At 39.2% G+C, this 20,685-nt stretch overlaps 7 protein-coding genes across 21 annotated transcripts in view; 4 read left to right on the forward strand and 3 right to left on the reverse strand.

Moving 5' to 3' along the window:
• Positions 1-2,017: 2,017 nt before the first annotated feature.
• LOC132786459 (golgin-45) lies at positions 2,018-3,602 on the reverse strand. The gene is made up of 2 exons (XM_060792989.1): positions 2,295-3,602; positions 2,018-2,231 (listed from the first exon to the last, which is right to left on the reverse strand). The coding sequence occupies exons 1-2, from the start codon at positions 3,480-3,482 to the stop codon at positions 2,091-2,093; spliced, it is 1,329 nt and encodes a 442-aa protein (XP_060648972.1). The 5' UTR covers positions 3,483-3,602; the 3' UTR covers positions 2,018-2,090.
• A 643-nt stretch (positions 3,603-4,245) lies between these two features.
• LOC132786462 (BBSome-interacting protein 1) lies at positions 4,246-4,663 on the forward strand. The gene has a single exon (XM_060793000.1). It carries the CDS (start codon positions 4,403-4,405, stop codon positions 4,661-4,663), a length of 261 nt encoding a protein of 86 aa, XP_060648983.1. The 5' UTR covers positions 4,246-4,402.
• Positions 4,664-4,706: 43 nt separating this feature from the next.
• On the forward strand, positions 4,707-7,477 carry LOC132786456 (LMBR1 domain-containing protein 2 homolog). The gene is made up of 3 exons (XM_060792987.1): positions 4,707-4,877; positions 4,934-6,274; positions 6,326-7,477. Exons 1-3 carry the CDS (start codon positions 4,707-4,709, stop codon positions 6,902-6,904), a joined length of 2,091 nt encoding a protein of 696 aa, XP_060648970.1. The 3' UTR covers positions 6,905-7,477.
• Positions 7,066-8,814, reverse strand: LOC132786457 (tubulin beta-2 chain). The gene is made up of 2 exons (XM_060792988.1): positions 8,285-8,814; positions 7,066-8,227 (listed from the first exon to the last, which is right to left on the reverse strand). Exons 1-2 carry the CDS (start codon positions 8,675-8,677, stop codon positions 7,280-7,282), a joined length of 1,341 nt encoding a protein of 446 aa, XP_060648971.1. The 5' UTR covers positions 8,678-8,814; the 3' UTR covers positions 7,066-7,279.
• A 105-nt stretch (positions 8,815-8,919) lies between these two features.
• LOC132786460 (two pore potassium channel protein sup-9) lies at positions 8,920-11,911 on the reverse strand. 6 transcript variants are annotated; one of them, XM_060792991.1, is made up of 6 exons: positions 11,381-11,911; positions 10,985-11,079; positions 10,861-10,924; positions 9,955-10,016; positions 9,446-9,846; positions 8,920-9,378 (listed from the first exon to the last, which is right to left on the reverse strand). In XM_060792991.1, the coding sequence occupies exons 1-6, from the start codon at positions 11,559-11,561 to the stop codon at positions 9,105-9,107; spliced, it is 1,077 nt and encodes a 358-aa protein (XP_060648974.1). In that variant the 5' UTR covers positions 11,562-11,911; the 3' UTR covers positions 8,920-9,104. The 6 variants fall into 6 exon arrangements, with proteins under 6 accessions (XP_060648974.1, XP_060648977.1, XP_060648973.1 ...); XM_060792994.1 differs by having other exon boundaries at positions 10,985-11,016; positions 11,381-11,909; XM_060792990.1 differs by having other exon boundaries at positions 10,861-11,079.
• Positions 11,912-14,250: 2,339 nt separating this feature from the next.
• On the forward strand, positions 14,251-18,943 carry LOC132786455 (alpha-mannosidase 2). Its single transcript, XM_060792986.1, has 6 exons — positions 14,251-14,485; positions 14,540-14,939; positions 15,219-15,354; positions 15,413-16,870; positions 16,939-18,004; positions 18,070-18,943. The coding sequence occupies exons 1-6, from the start codon at positions 14,372-14,374 to the stop codon at positions 18,241-18,243; spliced, it is 3,348 nt and encodes a 1,115-aa protein (XP_060648969.1). The 5' UTR covers positions 14,251-14,371; the 3' UTR covers positions 18,244-18,943.
• Positions 18,944-19,485: 542 nt separating this feature from the next.
• Positions 19,486-20,685, forward strand: part of LOC132786957 (RNA-binding protein Pasilla) — a 35,877-nt gene continuing 34,677 nt past the window's right edge. For 2 of the 10 annotated variants that reach the window (XM_060793751.1, XM_060793752.1), the window contains exon 1: positions 19,553-19,586. Coding sequence is in view for 1 of the 10 variants with exons in the window: in XM_060793758.1 (XP_060649741.1) it covers positions 19,499-19,586 (88 nt within the window). In the remaining 9 variants the exon portion in view is untranslated. Of the gene's footprint in view, positions 19,587-20,685 lie in introns of all 10 variants that reach the window. The other 8 variants (XM_060793757.1, XM_060793755.1, XM_060793758.1 and 5 more) reach the window with 7 other exon arrangements.

A 20,685-nucleotide genomic window follows, 5' to 3' on the forward strand; every position in this document is an offset into this window, starting at 1 on the left:
AGCGGGTATCCCACAGCCGAGCACACTCGACTGTAACTTTCTAACTTGTTAGCATTTATTTTGTAAACTGTAAATTGCATATTTGATGTCAAGCGGAAATTACTCCATACCCTAGACAACAAAATTTTCAATAACTATCAAGATTAAGATTTCCTAATTTTCATTTAAAAAATGTAATGCATGTAATGCAACGACACGAAAGATAAGCCTATAGTTTGTTTAGATTTATCTTATATACTCATGTAGGTAAGATCATGCTTAGCGCATATTAATCTAAGTAAAACTTTGCTCAAATTAAGTAAATTAATTTACACCTAAATGTCCGCCAAGGCCCGCATACAGAAATCCAATTTTCTTCTGGTAAAAATCGTAGGGAAACGGTTCAAGACAATTTCCACCATCAACACATGAATACACGCTTTATATATTGGGAAACAATAAGAGAGAATATACAATAAAACATGCGCCACACGCATGACACGTCCGCTATAATTAGTATTATTCCAAGCGATCTAGCGAGGTAGAGACTTTTAATTGTAGTCTGTGATTGTCATTGGTTGCCATTCGACCTCTTCGCGCCAAATGTTAATGAGCGGGTACACAAACGCTGGACCATCATAACATGATAAAAGCGGAGCATCTACTTTCTATACGCCCTACCGATAATGTAAAATAGTAAACCTTTGTCCCAACAAGAAATGTATGGAATAAGCAGAAGAACCCATATCCACGGTTGCCATTCCAAAAAAATGTTGTGTAGCAAAATTTTGTAAAAATGCACCAATTTTAGCAAAAATATACCACAATTTTTTTTTATTTTTATTTTCGGTATTTTTTAATACTATATTTTGTTAAGGTTTTTTTTTTAATTATCTTTTATTATTTCATATTTCATTTTTTAGTATAAGTAAAAATAGAACTTGTATTTAATTAATTATACTTTTCAAACATAAAGAGAACAAAAACAGAACTTTCACTTGAATAATAAAAAATCAAATTTTAAACTATCTTGGTTAATTTTTAAAAATGAACAGTCTCTTGTAAACCAAACATAGTGAAGGTCTTTACAATCAATCAATCCCTTGCAATACATTATGTTATTTAGTGTCTTAAATTCTAATTTTTTTTTGGTAATTTAGTTTTTATTAACGAAATTTCAAAAAACTTTCGCTCTGCAGCACCAGACGAAATCAAGTTGTTTATGAATTCTATTAAGCTCCTGAAGAGCGGTTCGTCAACACCATTTTTTTTTACTTTCAATGTCTGTCCAAAATTTACTAATATCTTTTTCTTTTCCCTGTTTTAAAGAAAGTCGAAGTTGGTTCCATTGGGATATTATATCATCAGGATCATCATAGTATAAATTTTCAAAAGTTTTCATTAGAGGTACTATGGAAAGTTTTTTTTCGCTTAGAAATTTGGAAAATGTACCAATATGAAAAAAAGTGATCCAATGTACCAACGCATAGAAAATGTACCAGTTTTGGTACATTTGTAGATATGGGCCATATCTGACCTATAAAGTAAAAGTCAAGTCGCGGTATAGCCATGTCGTGCAATATTGTGTCGGCACTACTTTGACAACACTTGTTATAGTTGCAACTGATGAAGTTTATTTCAGATTTTCGCCCACGAAATATTAAAAAAAAGTTAGGAGCAACTGTAATTTTAAAGAGGGCGTACCGATTCTTAGTACACAAAATAACTAAAGCCTATGAGTACCGGAAATTTGATAACAAAAAGTTATTCTCTAAGGGGTATTTTGAATCGGTAGCGGGTATTTCATAGACTTCTTTAAAATAGGGTTATTATCTACAGAGGTATGATAGAGGTAATTATGTGTCGGCTGCTAAATGAACTTGGAAGCAGATGCAAATATAGGCAATTTTGATTTTTCACAAGAAATAAAAAATTCTATTCTGACAAATTTATTATTACCAAATTTGATCTTATTGAATAATTTGACAAGCTAGCGCGCGATTTACACATTGAGACACAAGACACAAACCATAGCATATAATTTAAGCAGAGCTTATTGGATACACAAACCACACATATCTTATTTAATTTATTAGTAAACCATAAATAAGCTATTGCTGTTGCTGAAGGGAATCTAATTCTGGGTGAGCTGCAGCGCCTGCCAAGGTGCAAGGTGGCCTTTGAACCTGTCCGAATAGCGCTCTAATAGCTTCATCTGTGGCCATAAGCGGTTGGCTTATAAACTCAAGGGCCTGCAACAACAATAGCGGCAACATAATTAAATATGAATTATCAAATTGAGCTAATCGACAAACCTGTACAGCGTACTTCTCTGCCTCGCACAGCGGACTGGTTGAGGCGCTGGACAACTTCAGAGTTGTCTCCGGAATCCCCACGCCGGAGTGTAGCACCATCCGCTGTAGAATGTTTAAGTTCTCTGAACTTAAGCTGATCACATCCGTAGCGGGTAGATTCAGATAACGTATCTTGGCCAGGAACTTCAGTTGCTTCAGCATGTCTAACTGAATCTCCCGTATCTGATGTGTTGCATGCAACAATTGCTTTGTAGATTCATTGAGCATTTGATTCTTATGCGTAAGATCCGCTTTCCATCGCGCCAGCTCCTCGACCATGACACTGCTAGCAAGAAACTTCGATCGCCACACCTCACACTGATTGGCCAAAAACTCGATCTGTTCCGTGTGTGTGGTGAGATTGTTGGCCGTATCGATCAAGGCACGCGCAAGCTGCAATTTATCCTCGGTAAGTACATTGACTTTGGTCTGCAAATCCTCGCCCACAGACGCCACCAACAGGCTTTTCAGCTCCCCATTGACCTGGGTCTGGAACTTATGCTGTGCTTGCAAATAATCCCGTTCAGCCTGCACTTTGGTAAGCTGCTCTTTTAATTGCTGCAGATCTTCACTGTTAGCCTCATTCTGCTCACTGTTGCCTTCGACCTGTTCATTAGGATTCAGTTCTTGGGTGCGAAGACTGGATACCTGGTCGGCCAGAACGGCAATGTCTATGTTGTTTCTACCAACGCGTTGAACTCTTTGCTGTGTCTCTGTCATGGGATTGACAGCTCCTGGATATGGTTCGTATGGGATAAACTTTGGTGGCTTAGTCTTCTTGTGCTCTGGAAGTGGATCCGAAGTGCTTACCAACCGTGGCTTCAACTGCACAAGCTCTCCTTTGGGCATTGCCGGGCCAAGGCTGCGACTCACGATTTCAGAACGACGGTAGAGTGAGTGAAGGCCGGGCAACGGAAGGGACGCAGAGGAAGAGGTGGAACCTGCGGATGATGTCTTGCGGGCAATTACCGCCTCTTGAGCAGCTGTGCTGTCTTTACGGGATAATTGGGGTCGTTTGCTCACACTGCTCACTAATTGATTCTGCTCTATTTTAGTTGATGGAATTATTTCCGCTTGCTCCATGCCATCTCCGCTAGTGCGACAGTTTTGCGCCTTTTCTGCATTATTTACTAAGGCATTGCTCTCCATGGCCACAAAATTTTTTTGTCTGAGAGTTTCACTTCTAATCCTACTTAAACTTGAAAATTTTCTTTAGTAATTTGCCAGCAAAACAAAAACATAAGCAGTGAGCGCTGCCAGCTCGTTGACAGAGTCAGCTGTTTCCACTCCGCTTGCAATGCTGCCAACTGTGATTGAAAAAGCCAAACAAAAGAAAGCAATCCATAATTCAAGAGAGAATATATGGGTTAAATGTTATATCCTTATATACTTAATGCACTTTAAGATGTAACCAGATGGCAATATCAGAATTTTACATTTTGGTATTTATTTTCTTGCATTCAAATTTTGGTGTTGTATAAAACTGCCTGTCCTTAAATCTTATTTTGGTAAATATATAACTTTACTTTATTTAGACCAAGGGTTTGTGTTTGAATGATGCGAATTTATGATGCAAGTGTCGAACACGAAAGACGCACCATTTAAACAGCTGTTTAGGGTTGCTAAAGTAAACAAACTCAGAAAAGATTAAAAATAACATTAAAATTAACCGAAAATAGGCTAATTTAATAGATTTAATAAATTTCGCAACACTGGGGGCATTCTCAAAGTATAAGTTTGTACAAACGATTGTGGCTGCATCCGTCTCTTGCACACAACCGCCTTTAGAATGTCGCGTCGGAAGGTTCTACTTTTCAGAAAGTTTCAATTATGCAATCCAGTCTAAACCAGTTATATGGCAGGGTATTACCAAAAAAAAATCGATGTTTTCACAAAGTTTTAAAACATCGATAAGTCAGTCGATCAATAGTGCCGACGATGTTTCTGCACCTGCAAGGAATAAAAATAACATAATATTTGGTCTACTAAAAAAATAATTAATAATTACTGACTGGCACAAAAATATATATATATATTTACATAATTGCTCAACCAGCAGTTATGAGAGTATGTCGGCGATAGAGCGTGAATTGCTTAGAAACGTAAATGAGAAAATTGAATTGATTGAGCCTAGTACAGGAAAATTGTTTTTCGAGCATAAAACTGACTTATTGCTTGCTAAACCGCGTTTGATACCTCTCAAATCGCAGGGTTTGCAGAGTCTGGAGGAAATGCATCGCGAAACTGCTCGACAGTTGCAGCAGAAACGCACTAATAACAAGAACAACAACAATCACCAAGGAGAGGCAAAACAGCTCGACGCCGCTTAAACTGCATTTGCATTTGTGGGAAAATAAAAAGAGGAAAAAGGAAATGGCATACTTGCTGACATTCGCCGTTATTGTCGCTTTATTCTTGGCTAGCGTCTTGCTATATCGATATGGAAATATACAACGTCAACACATCCTTGTAACACTCTCCGTGTTGACGGCCTGGTGTTTTTCTTTTCTGATTGTTTTTACCATTCCATTGGATGTGACGTCAGTGGGTGTTTGGAGTTTTAATACATACTATTCGTCAACTAATATATTTCGTTTCAGACTCTTTACCGGCAATGCCTAGAAGAGCACAAGCCAATTTCCAATGGCAGTGTCACTATAAATATATCATCAACAACAGACACATTACGACCACAGGAGTGTCAAGAGCCGTGGGGCATGGTACCTGAGTCGGTGTTCCCCAATTTGTGGCGTATCATCTACTGGAGCTCACAGTTTCTAACGTGGCTAATAATGCCACTAATGCAGTCGTATCTTAAAGCCGGCGATTTTACCATAAAGGGCAAACTGAAATCGGCCCTAATTGAGAATGCCATCTACTATGGATCCTATTTATTCATCTGCGGTGTCCTGCTCATCTATATTTCCGTCAAGGGCGTCTCCCTTGATTGGCAGAAACTAAAGGCGATTGCTTCATCGGCTTCAAATACATGGGGCCTCTTTTTACTTATACTCCTTTTGGGCTATGCACTCGTGGAAGTGCCTCGATCTCTCTGGAATAACGCCAAACCGGGGTTTGCGCTGCAATATGCTTATTTCAAGGCTGCCAAGCTTAGCACGGACAAGGCGGAGGCGGAGGAGCATGTCGACGACGTGCTTGAGTCTCTGCAGTGCATCAGTCGAGCGGTGCCTAACAATCACGAGTTGCGATCGTGCGTCGAGACCATATTGCGCAAGGTACCTATTGAGCTGCATGAGCGGGCCAGTCGCAATTTCTCGCGAAGCTGCGGCAACGGCATGGGTAGCTTCGGTGGCACCAGTTCTACCATTGTGCCCTCGGAGAAAGCGCTTGTACGCATACATAAACAGGTGATCAAATCGTTACAGACTCTGCAACGCACTGAGGCACTTTGGAGCGTTCAAGTGAAGACGGTGCTACACTTGGAAGACGTCGCACACAACATGCATTCAGCTGAGCGTTGCTTCAAAACTGAGTTTCCATGCAAGCGGTCGCAGCTGGAAAGAATCTTGTTTAGCGGCTCTGTGCAATGGTATTGGGAGTGTGTTTTTAAGCCTCCATTCCTTAAGGCGCTCTGCGTGCTCTCGGCTACCATGTCAGCGATGGTCGTGTGGAGCGAACTCACTTTCTTCAGTCGCCATCCGGTCCTCTCGATATTTGCCAATGTGATCAATGTGGCCAAGGGAACTTATGATTTTTTCACAATTGAAGTCTTTTCTATGGGTGTGTTGTGCTACTTCTTCTACTGCACCTATTCTACAATTCTTAGGATACGCTTTCTTAATATTTATTACCTGGCACCCCATCACCAGACGAATGAGCATAGCTTAATCTTTAGTGGTATGCTTCTCTGTCGTCTAACACCACCAATGTGTCTCAATTTTCTTGGTCTTATTCATATGGATTCTCACATCATAAAAAAGGTGAGTAACTACTACCATCTAATATCATATAATTAAATATTATCATTGCAGCGCATTATGGAAACGTATTATACGCAAATTATGGGTCACATGGACGTAATCGGCATCATTTCGAATGGCTTCAATATATACTTTCCTATGTGCATGCTGGCATTTTGCCTGGCCACCTGGTTTAGTCTAGGTAGTCGGGCTTTGAATGCCTTGGGTTTCCAACAGTTTCTGCAGCACGAAACGATTGCAACCGAGCTAGTGCAGGAAGGAAAGGATTTGATAGCTCGCGAAAAGCGCCGTCGACAGCGAACCGAAGAAGCAATGGCCAGAAGACGCGCCGACACTATGCCCAGTCATGAATACCTTAGTAAATATCGTGGAGGAGGCGGTGGCGTCAATCAGTTAATTGGTGGAAATCGAACACCAGCAGATGGCTTATTGCGGGATGGCGACGCTAGTGTTGACTACGCTGCAGTAGCTTCCTCTTCAGCGCTGGGAGTACCTCGCTCATTGTCGGAGGAAATTAATGATAGATTTGGCGTTAGCACTCAAATGCAGATTGGTTTTCGAAGCACAAACGATCGAAATGAAGCAGAGAATGTTGAAATGCCGCCTCGCGGACTTTTTGATGATGTTTAATGCGTAATGAAATGCGTACAATTTGTAATTTATTTAAAATAATTTAATTTCTGTTTTTACCTACACCCAAATATTGTAAAATTTTCTATAATTAACCACAATAAAAGTAAATTTAGTTACTAAAAGTCGCATCGAATATCAATAACCAATAAAATAGATCCTTTAGTTAAATGACTTGCATGAATCTGTATTTATGAGTATGGATGCAGTTGTGTCGCACCACCAAACAGGGAGATTAATAATACTTATGTATATGGAACACAATAGCAATAACGTTGATTGTAACCAGTCGTATCGGTAGTTGGCATCTTCATCTATTTTATCAGGATTGCGCGTTTTCAGTCTTAATATGCGATTGTATGTGAAACGAAAACTTTACTCATCGCCGCCTCCTTCTTCGTCTTCATCGAATTCTCCTTCTTCGTCGGCAGTGGCCTCTTGATACTGCTGGTACTCGGATACCAAATCATTCATGTTGCTCTCCGCTTCGGTGAACTCCATCTCATCCATACCCTCTCCAGTGTACCAATGCAAGAAGGCCTTACGTCGGAACATGGCAGTGAACTGTTCCGAGACACGCTTAAAAAGCTCCTGAATGGCCGTAGAATTACCAATGAATGTGGCAGACATCTTTAAACCTCTCGGTGGAATATCGCACACTGCAGTTTTGCAATTGTTTGGAATCCATTCCACAAAGAAGCTGCTGTTCTTATTCTGTATATTGAGCATCTGTTCGTCCACTTCCTTCATGGACATGCGGCCTCTGAAGATGGCTGCAACTGTTAAATAGCGACCATGACGCGGATCACATGCCGCCATCATATTCTTGGCATCGAACATTTGTTGGGTCAACTCTGGAACGGTTAGAGCGCGATACTGCTGCGATCCACGAGACGTTAGCGGTGCAAATCCAGGCATGAAGAAGTGCAGACGAGGGAAGGGTACCATGTTTACGGCCAATTTTCGCAAGTCGGCATTTAATTGACCTGGGAAGCGCAAGCAGGTTGTCACTCCCGACATTGTGGCCGACACCAAGTGATTAAGATCACCATAAGTGGGCGTCGTCAGCTTCAAAGTGCGGAAGCAGATGTCATACAGTGCTTCGTTGTCAATGCAATAAGTCTCATCAGTATTTTCAACCAACTGATGCACACTTAGGGTGGCATTGTAGGGCTCGACTACAGTGTCAGATACCTTGGGCGAAGGCACTACCGAGAAGGTGTTCATGATGCGATCCGGGTACTCCTCGCGAATCTTCGAGATGAGCAAAGTCCCCATGCCCGATCCGGTGCCACCCCCCAGCGAATGAGTCAGTTGGAAACCCTGTGGAAACCAATGTTGACGGTAAATTGATAATTTTCACCGTATGTATATACCCACCTGGAGACAGTCGCATCCTTCGGATTCCTTACGGACCACGTCGAGCACAGAGTCAACCAGTTCGGCTCCTTCAGTGTAGTGTCCTTTCGCCCAGTTGTTGCCCGCACCTGATTGACCGAAAACAAAGTTATCGGGTCGGAAGATCTGGCCGAAAGCACCCGAGCGCACAGAGTCCATGGTGCCGGGCTCCAGATCGACAAGAATGGCCCGTGGTACATATTTGGCACCAGTGGCCTCATTGTAGTACACATTGATACGCTCCAATTGCAGATCACTATCGCCATAATACGTCCCCGTCGCATCGATGCAATGTTCATCTGAGATGACCTCCCAGAACTTGCCTCCTATCTGATTGCCACACTGGCCAGCCTGAATATGCACAATTTCACGCATAGTTACTAGATACGAGAGTATACGAGGATTTGCTTTTTTTCGTTGAAAACCTGACCCGCCGCTTTTAAAATGATTTCTACGTATAATTTTCTTACTTTTTTCTATACGTGTACAGGAGTCGAGTCGATGTTGGAATGATACTGGCACAACTTAAAAATGCTAATGCCTAACATTCGACTACTTCGATCACATTTAGTTCGGAATAAATGGATTCAAACAATTGTCACATTTTGTCAGGTAAGTATATAATTATAATGAGATTCACACAACAATTATTATTGCTATATACAAATATATAAGCTATGTATATATATATGTATATACCTCGAACAAAGAGAGAACTATGTATTTGCTAAAAGTAGACTCTGATTCCGGTAGACTGTTTTGGTACTTATAATAAGAGTATATTTATTTGATCTTCTTCTTGTCAAACGGATGCACGTTTCAAACAGAGTGTGCTCTCAATAATGTCCATTGGCTGAAAATCGGGATCAACAAACTGCTCATGATTCAGACATCGCGTGCCCCCCATGCAGGTACAAGAGCAAAGGGAAACCGTCTCATCATTTTCGGTGGTGTAATTGTTTTCGAGCAACTTGCCATGCATGTTGTATGTGGAATCGTCATCGAAAGTGAGTGGTTGATTTCCTGCTGCTATATTTTGGGCATCCTGTTCGTCCCTCTTAGCATCCTCAGCTTGCCTGCAATTGAGAGGAATACCGAAGTAATGCGACTGAACCAAATCGTCCATCCAGATGTCCAACATACATAGTCATGAATCGCAGCACCAGAAGATTAATACTAGCAGCAACTACTGCTAGGCCAAAGAGAATGAACACCAAACTAAGAGCAACATATCCTGGCTTATTAGTTAGCGCTTGATCATTCTGCAAAGCCACATAGTCGCCAAACCCAATTGTGGTCAATGTCACAAAGCAATAATAGAAACTATCAAAGTAACTCCAGCCCTCGTAGCGCGAGAAGACTGCAGCTCCCGTCGTAATAATAATTGAGGACAACATGCCAGTGGCTAGCATAAGATTCATTTCAGTGGCATCCGTACAACGTGCTCCACTTGCTCGCTTCGCTCGTCTAATGATCACAGAAGCAAACTTGTTAAGTCGTTCGCCGATCGACTGGAACATTACAAGACCCAATGGGATGCCCACCTGAAACACACAGACACAAGACAAGAAAAGAAAAGAAAATTTAAATAGTGCACAAGTAGCATTGGAGCAGCTATACGCTCTATTTCTGCTCTATTGGACTGATCATACCATAGCATAGCACATTGTAAATAGTTTCCCAGCCACTGTAGTCGGTGTGGAATGTCCATAGCCTGCAATATGTTAAAGATCGCAGATCTAGATTTAAAGGAATGCATATGTATGTATGTACATAGTTCTTATGTACATGTCGTTCTATCAATTCTATCTAAGTATTTACCAAAATATACATAAGTTGCGTTTTAACCGCTGCTCATTTTACAATCTTATTCGGCATCTCTATACATTTTACATTTTGAAGATACTTACATTCTTCTGTTTATGTGTATATACTGGTAAAATTCAATGTCATGACTTATTGACTGAACTATCTTTCACGGCATTTGATCGTGCAACAAGTAGGGGTTACTTAAAATTCCTACTTTTCATATACATACATATATTAAAAGTTGTACATATATAAAATTTGGTTCGAAAACGAACTTTTTACTATTTATTACTTCGTTAAGTTAAGACACATACTGCAGGATGTATTTGAGTTAATGCTCGATTGCAATTGAAGTTGCTACTATCATTATCAACTTTACAACACATTTAACAAAATATCGAGTTGTATCCAATAGCAACTAAAAATAAAACCATCAGTAATTCAAATATTTTTCCTGATATCCATTTTATATCATTTAATCAATTGCATTTAACTAAATACGTCTTCTGGTTGGAAAATTCAGGTGATTGTTTTCCAGCTATTGCTTAATTGCTTCTTTAAAATTATTAATGTATGTTATATTTCAGTATTGGAAGTCCCTATATACATATATTTAACATAGACTCTCATCAATAGATAGTAGGAATACAAATATGGTCTTTATAATCCGGTATATTGAAGTATATTTTCTAAATATGTTTATCGAACGCATTTGTATTGCTTTAAAAAAAAAATATCTAAATATTTACCAATCATTGCCAGCACTACAGTGGCAAAATAAAATGCGCCAGCGAATTTCCACTGAGGTCCCGCCTTGTGTGGTTTGTTCTCAATTATTACTATTTCGATCATCCGGTAGTCTTCTGTACTCACATTGTATTTCTTAACGAAATTATTCTTCACCGCTACGGCATGAAAACAAAGTTTGATGCGAATTCCAATATCAATTATCAATATTGTAAAAAGTACTGGCCAATTACCAAACCAAAAAAAAACAAAAACAACACAAAACAAAAGCTATATTAACTTTAATATTACATGAGTGTATTAGTGAGTGAATAACAAAAAACAGATGTGGAATACTTGTTTCTACTATGTAAAATATTGGCTACGAAAAATATACTTATTTAAATACTTTATCATTACGGAATTTTAAAATGGAGGATGAATAATATCATTCAGATGAGGTGCTTTCATGTAGGCATTTATGTATGTGTATGAGTGCATTTGGATATTGCCGGAATATATATTGATTGTTAATATATGTACCTTGCAAAAATTCCCAACGCTTTGCTTCAGTTTGTGATTCAAGCGAGTCAAAGACTGCCGCGCCAATGAGCAAATAGGTAAATGTGCATACCACAAGCGACAGTGTTCTTACGTTTTGACGCTTCATGGCGCAATGGACAACAAATTCTAAAGCAGTATCGCGGTATGACTCAATTAGCATTTAAATATGGTAATCAAGGCTATGGCCGCGTTTGCAGATGCAGGCGCACTTTCAATTTAGAATACTTATTATTCTTATATTATTTAATTTATAGATTTATCTCTGGTATTTTATCACAGCCTACCCTGCTGCCTGCTGCAAAGCTGACAAGGACTCTGAATAAATCGATGAAACTCCAAAAGCTTGCATTCCGCAAGTAATTGGACGATGATGCTTTTATTTAATGCACCTTTTTTTTACATTTTTAGTGCTGGGTCGTTGAAAGCACGAATTTTCTGCAATTTTTTTTTTATTAAATCTTAACTGATTTACGGAGTGACCTCAATGCCAATTATACTATTTTTAGTGCAAAAGTAAAAGTATATAAAGTTGGGTATTTTGGTTACGCCATCATTTATGGGAGTCGAGAATTAAAAATAATGATAATCTCCTGCCGATTGCTTAATCAAAAAAATATACTTACAAATTTACACCCATTACATGTACAAATAAGTTAAGTAAGCATAAGTAAATGGGAATAAATGCAATGTATATTTATAAATTAAAAAAAAAATATGGAAACTCCATAGGTTTATTTTCATGTCTTTTTTGCAAAAGATTATGTTCACATATATATTTATTTTATCATTTTATGAACAAATTATAAGCTTATTTTCAATGAAAAAGGTGTGAAATGGTGCCATTTTAGTATATTTAGGGCTCATTTATGCTAAAGCGCAGTTTCCAGATGCGCGAAATCTTGTTTTTTCCGCGCAACTCCATATATAAAAAACGGCCTTGCAAAATTTTTGCGGTAACATTGCTGGGAACTGTGGAACGAAATATCGCTGCAAAAATGTTGAAATTACATGAATTCGCATATCTGGGAAATAAACGCTTTTGGCAATTTTAAAGTTATGCGATGTTTTCAGATAAGCAAAAATTTGAAGTGTGAAAAAGCAACATATTTCGCAAGTTCAATAAATTTTAGAGTGACTGTTTTTGCAGACCTTTATGATCCTAAACTTGACACAGAAATGGTAAAAAATAAAAATTTATGGGCACCACTCAAACATTTATATTAAATATATGAAATTATTAGAAAAAAACAAATAAGAAAGTTACATTCGAGTGTGCTCGACTGTGAGGTACTTGCTACCCATATTGAATAAAAGCAATATATTGCGGTGTTTTTCTCACAATATACCAAAAATACTAAAACATACCAAATTGTATATTTGGTATATCGGTATAGTACAACCACGGTTGCCACTTTTGGTACAAATGTACCAAAACTGGTACATTTTTTATGCGTTGGTATATTGGATCACTTTTTCTCATTTTGGTACATTTTCAATATGCCTGGTCTAAAATTTAAATTCTTCATAAAATTTTATGTTCACACATATTATTTTAACAACTGGCTCTGTTCCACCAGACACAAATTTTGTATCAGTTAGAAATTGAGCCATGACTAACACTGGAAAATATCGCCCACAGTCGATTTGCGACGTATTGTGTCAATTCTAATCTAAGGTCTATCACTACGTAAACAGTTATATATTGTTAATCACAATTTGTGAAATACAAAAAATCTTTCGTGAACAAATTTGTGGTACATTTTTGCTAAAATTCGTACATTTTTCCAAAATTTTGGTACAAAAATTTTTTTTTGGAATGGCAACCGTGAGTACAACTTTCAAAATATACCATAGATGGCAGAATATGCCAGATTGTCAGCAAAAGAAACTAAGACCCCTACTAACAGTGTTGCCAGAGTCGCTTTTTCCCGTCAAAACTGGCTTTTTTCAAATACCATTTACTTGAAAAAATTGCAAACAGCGGGCAGCGGGAATTCTGGCATTTTTTTTTACTTAAATGCTTTTTTTTAGATTTTTTTCTATTTGCCCAAAATTAAGGGACAATATTTGCTGTAGCTGTTCTGTCGATGCTTGCCAGCATTTTTAGTGTCAAATCGATCGATACAGTGTTGTTAACAACGCGCCAATTCTTATCGTAGCGTCACTAAAGGCGAAAGTGAATTGATCTTAAGATCAGTGTGTTTTGATTGTAATAAAAAAAGTCAAGACTTTAAACAAAAATATCGGACGACTCGGAAGACAGTTACTGCAAATGTACTATCACCGCATAACTCTCTGATTTGCGCAACCATAATTTATAGGGTCGGAGATGCCCCTTCTACCTGTTACATACATTTCTACCCTATGGGTAGCGGGTTTAAAAAAACAGATCAAATCACATGCACTGCTTATTTCTATGGCGACAATATTCCAAGCACATATTATTGCAACTTGGTTGCAATATTTTTTTAAATTTTAATGTCACAATATTAATTTTATTTCTTATCCAGAAAAAATGCTCAGACCCTTTTAATTTTTTTTTAATTATCCATCTTTATGCATCTTTTTACTGTGGAATATGTTATAGGCATGTGGAACAGATGATTTGACATCCACATACATTCCAGTATCGGCTTATCGATAAAATTCAAAATTTTTTTGGGGCTGGAAACTGCAGAAATGTCGCCGGAAAACTGTTGCAAGGCACTTTGTTTTATATGGAGTTGCTCGAGAAAAAACACGATTTCGCGCATTTGGGAACATCGCTAAAATCTATTCTCACAAATTATATCGATGTTTTGGAAATATAAAAAATATTGATAAATCGAAAATCATCGATTGCTTTACCAGCCTAGTAGTCGAATCGGATAATCGGTTTACTAAACAAATTGTTTATGCGGAAAAATACGCTTCCTCTTAAATAGTTTTTATACCTATTGGTGTGTGGATCAATGCTGAATTAATGCGGAAATGCTGCGCATTCGTCGACGTTTTGCGCTTCTCATTTGCTGTGGCTGCCTATTAATCTTTCTCAGCTTGTATGTGATCCTTAATTTTGCAGCCCCAGCTCCAAATGCGAAAAAGGTAAGAGAATTTTTTGTGTGTTTTCAAGTAGTAACTTAATTCATATTTGTTCAGTCAAATTACTTTGCTCTTGAAAGCAAACTGCATCACCAGGAAAATGAAGCCCAAAATCATGGACATGGTAAAGAAATGTCCAGAAATGCACGGCAAAGTTTGGATAAGAGACCAGCAAAAGCAAAGGATATCTTAGAGCACCGGGACATACAGGGAGATGGCGAAACCGAGGAGTGCAACGATGTGGTAAGGCAGGTGCCAGAGGTTGATATACAAATGCTGGAAATGTACGATCGCATGTCGTTTGCGGATGTGGATGGTGGTGTCTGGAAGCAGGGCTGGAATATCAAATATGATCTGCTTAAGTATAATAGTCACCACAAGCTAAAGGTATTCGTTGTGCCGCATTCCCACAACGATCCTGGCTGGATACAAACATTCGAAGATTATTACAACGCTGGTAGGTGAAGTTAAAAAATTCTGTTTTTAATGTTTAAAGTTTCATGAAACGTGGCGATGGACTTTCTTGATAAGAACTAAACTTCATGCCTCAGTAGTCTGCCTGATTGTGCAACGCATATTTTGTAATAATTTGTTCCGAATATCTTATGTTTTTGCAGAGAACACGTACCTAATTAAGGGTACATTAGATTCGGTACTCATAATGAGACACCAATCATTTCGATATTTGCAAAAATGTATATTTGTTGTCATACCTAAATAATCTGACCAATTACAGATACGAAACATATTTTGTCAAATGCTTTGCGTCATCTCACTGAGAATCCAGATATGAAATTCATTTGGGCAGAAATTTCGTATTTCTCTCGATTCTACGAAGACTTGGGTGAGAATAAGAAGCAGCAAATGAAATTGTAAGGAAATTATAGCACTTCATTGATTTTCGATTGAACTGTTTTTGTATCTTTGCAGGCTGGTGAAGAAAGGTCAATTGGAATTTGTTACGGGTGGCTGGGTAATGCCTGACGAGGCGAACTCACATTGGCGCAACGTTTTGCTGCAGCTTACCGAAGGTCAAACCTGGTTAAAGGAACACTTTAATATAACCCCCACCTCATCATGGGCTATTGATCCATTTGGCCACAGCCCCAGCCTGCCGTATGTGCTGCAACGAAGTGGCTTCAAGAACCTTCTCATACAGCGCACGCACTATTCGGTGAAAAAAGAGTTGGCACAACAGCGAAATCTCGAATTTTATTGGCGTCAAATATGGGAGACGCATGGCAATGCGGCTCTATTTACCCATATGATGCCCTTTTACTCATACGATATTCCACATACTTGTGGTCCAGATCCCAAGGTGTGCTGTCAGTTCGACTTTAAGCGCATCGGCTCTTTTGGCCTAAGTTGCCCATGGCGAGTGCCACCTCGCGCTATCGACGACAACAATGTGGCAGCACGTTCGGAGCTCCTAGTGGATCAGTGGAAAAAGAAAGCCGAATTGTATCGCACGAATACGCTCCTCGTGCCGCTGGGCGATGATTTTCGTTACAAGCAGAATACTGAATGGGATGTGCAGCGTGTGAACTATGAAAGGCTCTTCGAGTACATCAACGGACACTACGCTTTCAATGTGGAGGCCCAGTTTGGTACGTTGCAGGAATACTTTGATGCTGTGCACAGTTCAGGGCAGAGTTTTCCATCGCTAAGTGGTGACTTTTTCACATATGCGGATCGCTCCGATAACTATTGGAGTGGCTATTACACCTCGCGTCCGTATTATAAGCGTATGGATCGCGTTCTAATGCACTATCTGCGTGCTGCCGAAATGTTGAATTCTTGGAAGCCCTGGGATTCGAATGCGGGCTTTGCCCAGAAACTGGAGTTGGCGCGTCGAGAACTCTCGTTATTTCAGCATCACGATGGCATCACAGGCACTGCCAAAACGCATGTAGTGCTGGATTACGAAAGGCGTATGATAGAAGCGCTCAAGGCCTGCCACTTTGTGATGCAACAAGCGATATATCGCCTGTTGACCAATCCCACCATCTACACTCCTGACTACAACTTCCATTACTTTACCTTGGATGATTCACGCTGGCCAGGTGTCGGAGTGGAGGAGAGTCGCATTACCATCATACTGGGCGAAGAGCTACCCAACAAGCATGTGGTCTTGCACAATACATTGCCACATTGGCGTCAACAGCTCGTAGATTTCTATGTATCCAGCCCGTTCATAAGTGTCAGCGATTTGGCTGGCAACACTGTCAAGGCGCAGGTGTCGCCCGTTTGGAGCTGGCACCACGACACGCTTAGCAAGACTGTCAATCCGCAGGGATCCACTACCAAATTTCGAATTATCTTTGAGGCCCGCGTGCCTCCAATGGGCCTAGTCACCTACGTGTTAACCGTGACCGATTCGAAGCCAACGTAAGTATGACACATAAACATCCGATTCAGAGTATTCACTTTAATTGCAATAATGTTCTTTCAAGCAGCCACACATCATTCGCTTCTCAGCTACTGCTTAACAGCAATTCGCTATTTGTGTCTTTGGGACAATATCCAGAGGTCGTCAAGTTTGGGGATCATCGAGAGTTAGCCCTTCGCGTTGGTTCTGGACCCACATTGGCATTTTCAGAGCATGGAATGTTGAAATCAATGCAGCTTACTCCGGACAGTCCTCACGTGCCAGTACACCTCAAGTTCCTTAAATATGGCACACGCTCACATGGAGATAAGTCGGGCGCCTATTTGTTCTTGCCAAATGGACCTGCACTCTCAATGATGAACGGTGCTTCTCCTGTGGTGCTCGTTAGTGAGGGAGAACTGGAGTCTTATGTGAGCGTGGGATTGCCGCAAGTTATACATCAGACCATTTTGCGTGGCAACGATTTTCCTGAAATACGCAACCTTGTCAATATTGGTGACATCGACAACACGGAGGTTGTGATGCGCTTGCAAACACATATTGACAGCGGGGAAACCTTCTACACCGATCTCAATGGACTGCAGTTAATAAAGCGTCGACGGTTTGATAAGTTGCCATTGCAGGCAAACTATTATCCGGTTCCCTCGGCTATCTTCATTGAGGATGCCAACATGCGCCTGACACTGTTAACTGGACAACCGCTGGGAGGCTCCTCTTTGGCACCGGGTGAGCTGGAAATCATGCAAGACCGTCGATTGGCTAGCGATGATCAACGTGGTTTAGGTCAAGGCGTATTAGACAATAAGCCGGTACTACATATTTATCGCATAGTTCTTGAAAAGATCATCGGTTGTGAACGGCCACCGGACGCTTATCCAGGCAGTTACTTAACAAGCGCTGCGTACAGGGCTTCACAATCTCTTCTAGATCCATTGGATAAATTTATATATTCGGAAAATGAGTGGACTGGGGCGCAGGAGGTGTTTGGAAACGATCACGTACCGGCCAACGAGGCAACGGACGTAGTGGTAGTGCGACGACTATCAAAAAGCACAGCGAATATTCAGCGCATCGGATGTGTATTACATCGGACCCAGCTGATGGAGTGTAGTGACGCACGCTTAGAAGACAAGGTAAATTTCGGGATGCATATATATTTAATTGTATACAAAAATATAAATATTTTACATTTTAACAGTTCAATGCTTGTAACTTGCTGCAAAATAGTGACGATCCAAGTGTTAGCTGTCATAGATCCACACTAACATTTCTGCAGATACTAGAAAACTTGGAACACAAAGTCGCACCAGTTCCTTGCCCCATGGAGACAAATGCGTACATTATAAGCTTTAGCGCCAAAAATCACAGCTGAACTTATAAAAACTAGTACTATAAATTAATGACTAGCGAAAGGCACTCCACACTTATTTATTAATTTGCTTAACTATTGACCATGAAACAAATAACAATGAAAACTCATATTTGAATCTCAGTTTACGTAATTTAAAATCTTTCAAAGAATTATTCATTAATGAAAATATTCGCAGGAAGTTCAACAGGGTTTTTACCTATAGAATTTTATAAAGTTAATTTATATTTTGTGTGATATTTATCGTAACGTATCGCAATTTCAAGTAATCAATTACAATCTATTGATGCTTAATTTTTGTTAAATATCAACTTTTAAACTACTCGCAATATCATAAACATAGTGACAACAATCTCAAATGGAATGTAAAATTAAAATGGTTCAAGCTCTTATTGGGCTGGTCAATTAAAACAAAAAACGCATTTTATTATAAATTTTTATATTTTTTTTTTGTTTTATAACCTAAAGCGCAAAAGGAATTTATTACACAGATATATGAAATTTAATTCAGATTGAAGCCAAGTGGAATACTTGGGATTCGGTATTTAAGTAGACGGTTCAATCGACATTGCTTATCAGTCTGGATTTGTTAATAATATCAACATAATGTGGTCATTAAATCTGTATGAATCAATTTCGTAATATACGAAACATTTTGTGGAAAAATGAGGAATTGAAATAAATAATAGCTGCTTAGAATTTACCAATTTGTTTCAAAAAAGTTTCTCTTTCATTCAATCTTATTGAATACAATTCTAAGTGCAACTGAATCAGATTCAGTGCTGTGTGCAAGTGGAGCGAAAAGTGGTTGTTTTCTGCGACAATAACATCGATGTGAACGGAAAGAGAATAAAATCACAGAGAGAGAGAGAGAGAGCAAACATAACAGAGAATGAGGTATTGAGAGAGCGCCAGTTTGAGAGTGCGTTGAGCACATTTTGTTTTCGGTAACTTTTCCAATTTGAAATGGGCAACGAAAGCAAAATTGAAACTAATACAACAATAACGTGCTCTGAAATTTGGACACAGATACAGAATCCTCTCGCGCTCTCTGCTCACACATACGCTATTACTAGTGTGTGTTAGTACTTTGTGTGTGTTCGTCTGTGTGAGCAACCACTGACTAACCATCGTCACCATCGGAATTTTAAGTTCTGTATAGAAATCTCGGCTGTACAGAGAATCAGAAATACGCTGTGAGATTGAGAGTACGAGAGAGCGATAAAGGGAGAGAGAAAAGCACAGAAGCATTTTGTGCATGGCAAAACATTGTTCAGATACAACGAGCACATTCAGTGTCCAGTTCAGTTCAGTTGAGTTCAGTCAGAGTCAGAGCACCGTCATCAGTGAGTTTTGTTGTTGATATGCAACACACATTATATATGTACATACTATTAAACAATATTAAAATGAATTACATGCGTACTTAAATAAGTACAGATAGTGTGTGTGCACAATCATAAAAACAATAAATAATAATTAAATATAGTACTGTGTTAATGTATGCAATTATTTAAAGTGGTCCACAGTTGTCAACTACGACACATTTAAGTTCATGTACATACACATACATACATACGTATGTGCGTATCTATGTGTATACAATATACAACAAGAATTCGATAGCCGAGTATCTAATCAAAAAAAGATCTTTGGGAAATATGTGCTATACATTTGCTCAACTAAAATCAATAAGAATCCATTATTGGCCATGCAGTAGTAGTTGTTGTTGTTGTTGTTGTTGTTATTCTTCGGAGTATTTTTGTTGTTGAGTTAAACAAACGTCGCGACTTCAGTTCAAAATTTAATTAAATAGTGCACACACGCGCTTAAATTATAGTTGCAAGCATACACTACATATGTACACACATGCCTATGTATGTATATGCATAGATGTGGGCACATATGCATGCATGTGTGTGTCTCTCTAAGCTCTTTGCGCGTGTATGTGTGCGTCGAAGCGTGCAAGTGGGCAAGTGTGAGTGAGTCTATGCGTTCAGCGTTTGTTTCTTCTACGTTATTTATGCCGTCTTCTAACTTGTATCGATGTGTGTGCGTATCTATATGTGTATGCATGCGTGCGTTCTTCAACGTATGTGTGTGTGTGTGTGTGTATGCGTGTGATAGTGTGTGTGCTTTTTGTGAACTACGTTTTGTTTCAATGCCAAAAAAGTATCTAAGTATGTGTGCCTTGGCATGAGTATTTTGCTCGCTTGCTCACTTGCTTCTCACTACGTCTGGCTTTGCTTCTTCCATTGCCTCTGCCATGCTGGTTACATAAATACTCACACCCAAGCAAGCCCCCACACTTTTGACGCGTAACAAAACCTACAATCAACACTCACATACATTTGCACATATGTATGTATGTACATACATAAGTACACGCGTGAGCGTAATTGTGTGTGTGCTTTTATAACCATATTGCACTAGATTACAAAATGT

This window comes from Drosophila nasuta, chromosome 2R, assembly GCF_023558535.2.
Source record: "Drosophila nasuta strain 15112-1781.00 chromosome 2R, ASM2355853v1, whole genome shotgun sequence".
NCBI lineage: Eukaryota > Metazoa > Arthropoda > Insecta > Diptera > Drosophilidae > Drosophila > Drosophila nasuta.